A 3501-nucleotide genomic window follows, 5' to 3' on the forward strand; every position below is an offset into this window, starting at 1 on the left:
TTTACTTAATTGGGTACTTGAACTTTCAAAATGCATAAAAAAGATTCTTAAAATTTTTTAAAAAAGCAATTAAGGCGCTGGTCTTATTAAAAAGTAGAAAGAAATTTATAAAAAACAAAAATCAATAAATTTTAGATGAATTATTAAATTTTAATAGAAACTTAAAAAATTTAAAATTTATTAAAAATTAGAATTTTTTTTATCAAAGTCGTAAAAAATAAAAAAAATTGTAAAATTTTATAAAAATCATAAAAAAATAAAATGCATCAAAAAATCCTTTTAACAATTAACTTTAACTGTTGATCGTTAAAGTTAACGACCCTTAGTTTTTTTTTTCAATTAAAGTCATCACATATCGCAACATAGCGTGACATGTAGCGAAAAATGATAAAAAAATAATAATCAATAAAAGTTATAGAAAAATTATAAAATGATCCTTTTGGTACGATAACTTTTATAAGTTTTTTACGAAATTTATATTTCTTTACATTTTGAATAATTTTCTTACGAATTTATATATTTTATAATTTTTTAATATTTCTATATATTTTAAATTTTTTATGATTTTTATAAAATTTTAAAATTTTTAATAAATTTACGATTTTTTTCTAATTTTTAATATTTGAATTTTTTATTAAATTTAATAATATTTATAAATTTTATTGATTTTAATTTTTTCTAATTTTTTTATTATTTTTTCATAAAAACAGGGGCTTAATTATTTTTCTTGAAAAGTTTGAGGGTGCTTTTGATACATTTTGAAATTTCAAGTAACCAATTGAGTGAAAAAAAAAGCAGGGGCTTAATTGCTTTTTTTTAAAAAAGGTTTGAGGGCCTTTTTAATGTATTTTGAAAGTTTAAGTACCCAAATGAATGAAAAAAAAGAGGAGTTTAATTATTTTATTTTTTTTTTAAATTTGAGGAGTTTTTGCCTTTTAAGGCTTTTAAATTTTAGATTAAGCAAAATTTTCATATCCAATTTTAATCAATTATATAAATATGGAAGTTAGCATAAGAGAACAATAATTATTCATGGAATCTAAGGAAAACAATAATTAACATTCTATTATTATGATTTTAGTTAGCATGAAATAAAATTAATATATGGAAATTAAAGAAGAAATAAGCAAATCATATCAATTTTATTATAATATATTTACAGTTCAAACCTCACCATTTGCAACATAAAAACATTACATTGTTTAAACACACAATTGAAAAGTAGCAACCAGACATTGTTTTTTTGTGAAACTAAAGCCGCAATTTTCAGCACCTACCACAACATCGCTGATTTTCTGCATTTCCAATGAGCAATATACTTGCATCCTGATTTTGCACATTCAAGAGAAAGATCTTTACAAGGCTTACCACATCCAACATATTCAGGATAGTAATGAATTTTCTTAACAAAAGTGAGAGGGTGTTGATGGTTTCCCTCATTGTAGGTGCTCCCGAGTTTGATGAATGGATATTTTCCAAGAACACAATTCACGTGAGCAGAAGTGTCATAAGTTTCGCAATGGTAATACCAATACTTTGGATCCATTTTTTCCTCACAAATGTCACAATAATGATATTTTACATAATCATTAATCTTATCATAAGTGAGTGTAAGAGGATGATCATCGCATTTGTGGCTAACTTTGGTTGGTCGCATAATACAGAATAGGCATAACTCAAAATTACAGTCCTTACAACGATATGCGCCTTCGATATCCGTCCCACAAGCACAACACTGCCCCTCATAATCATAATAGGCATGAAGAGGGTGTTTATGCCCTGGAATTTTTACAGCATCTAGGAGAGATAGATCAAGACATCGAAGGCACAGGTCCATTCCACATTCATTACATTTATAAAAAAACCCATTAGAAAGGTACCTGCATAGGCCACATTTGAACATGCAGTTTGAAGTAAGGATGAAGGGTTTTGATCCAGAAAAAAATTCCGTTTCTCGACAAATATGTACCGAAAAAAGCTTCATCTTAGGCAATTCAGCACAAGATTTATGAAGAAAGAAATCACATCGCGAGCAATGGTAGAACTTAGCGGAGATCAATAACAAGCACCCATCACAATATTTATCACCATGCTCTCTGATGTTGTCATTTAACATCAAGTAGTGCTTATGCTTGAAATGTTCTATTACTGTGACTTCTCCATCATCATTTGTCTCAAGAACCTTAGTGATGGAGTTAACAGGTATATCAAGAGACTTGTTATCTTCATTTTCCTCTGATACTATGCAATACCACTCCTTTTCTTTCAATGCACAATTCACATGGAATATAACATTGCAATCTGCACAAAAGTAACTACCGTGCTCTGTATCGACAAATTCATGGCACCATATGCAATTCAAACTTTCAAAATATTCCTTGTGAATGAAATACGTGTGAAAAACACGATGGTTATGCCACGCGTGTTGGATAATGCGTGGCAATGAAATGCATTTTTTATGGACCATAATACTGCATGTACCACATGTATAGGCAACATGTTGTCCTTCAGTGCCACAAGCATCACAAATGAATGGAATTTGTCTCCAAAACAAGGTGAATTGGTGTTGATGACTTTTATCTTCAATGTCCGGAAACGGTGATGCACATTCAATGTGAATAGCAAACTTACAAGGTGAACAACCATACAGAAAGCCTCTTCGTTGGGTTACTTGGCATGTCTTGCAAGAATGTCGTTCACTATTAAATTGCAGAACAAGAGGATGTTTGCGATGGCACAAATGGTTCAATTTGAGAGGAAGCTCAGCACACTTCTTATGCAAATTAAACCCACAATCAAGAGAGAAGTATGTATACATTGCTAATGGTTCCCAACACACAAAGCACTTACCCAGGTTTCCACCATCGTTTTTAGAGGAAAACGATGGATCCTCAAGGGCAACATGCTCAAGCTCTTTCAAATTTCTTTCAGCAATATTAAGTGTAAACAAAGCACATTTATTATGAAAGTCCAAGCCACAAGAGCAATGGTAAATGAATTTCTCACATGTTTCATCACAGAAATCGCAAACGCACCTTGTGTCAGAAGTGTAAGGTGGATTCTGCAGAAGCACGAGAGGATGGTGGCGATGTAAAGGATGATTAAGCTCCAAAGGTGCCTCGGCACATGTCTTGTGGAGGTAAAACCCACAGCACTCCACACAGCTAAAACATGGAGCTGACACCTTCTCCCCACACCTTGAGCAATCAACAACTCCATTGCCATTGCCAATCAACTGCTCCTCATTTAACATCAATAGCGGATGTTGATGCCCAAAATTCTTTAGCTCTTCCATTTCTCCTTCCTCTCTGTCTCTTTCGATGTGGTAGAGAAAAAAAATTGAAATTGAATAACTCAAACAAAGCAGAAAATTAGAAGGGAGGGATTCCAAATGTTTATTTGTAGGATTCTCTTTTAACTTGCTATGGTACTTTGCTTCGATGGTGGGTTGCCTATACCTATATATGTTTCTTCTTTATAATTACTATGAATGGGATGCAA

At 31.6% G+C, this 3501-nt stretch overlaps 1 protein-coding gene across 1 annotated transcript; it reads right to left on the reverse strand.

The window, feature by feature from the left end:
- Positions 1-1273: 1273 nt before the first annotated feature.
- LOC107940363 (uncharacterized) lies at positions 1274-3295 on the reverse strand. The gene has a single exon (XM_016873792.2). It carries the CDS (start codon positions 3293-3295, stop codon positions 1274-1276), a length of 2022 nt encoding a protein of 673 aa, XP_016729281.1.
- Between the last annotated feature and the right edge of the window lie 206 nt (positions 3296-3501).

This window comes from Gossypium hirsutum, chromosome A13 (genome assembly GCF_007990345.1).
Source record: "Gossypium hirsutum isolate 1008001.06 chromosome A13, Gossypium_hirsutum_v2.1, whole genome shotgun sequence".
Taxonomy (NCBI): domain Eukaryota; kingdom Viridiplantae; phylum Streptophyta; class Magnoliopsida; order Malvales; family Malvaceae; genus Gossypium; species Gossypium hirsutum.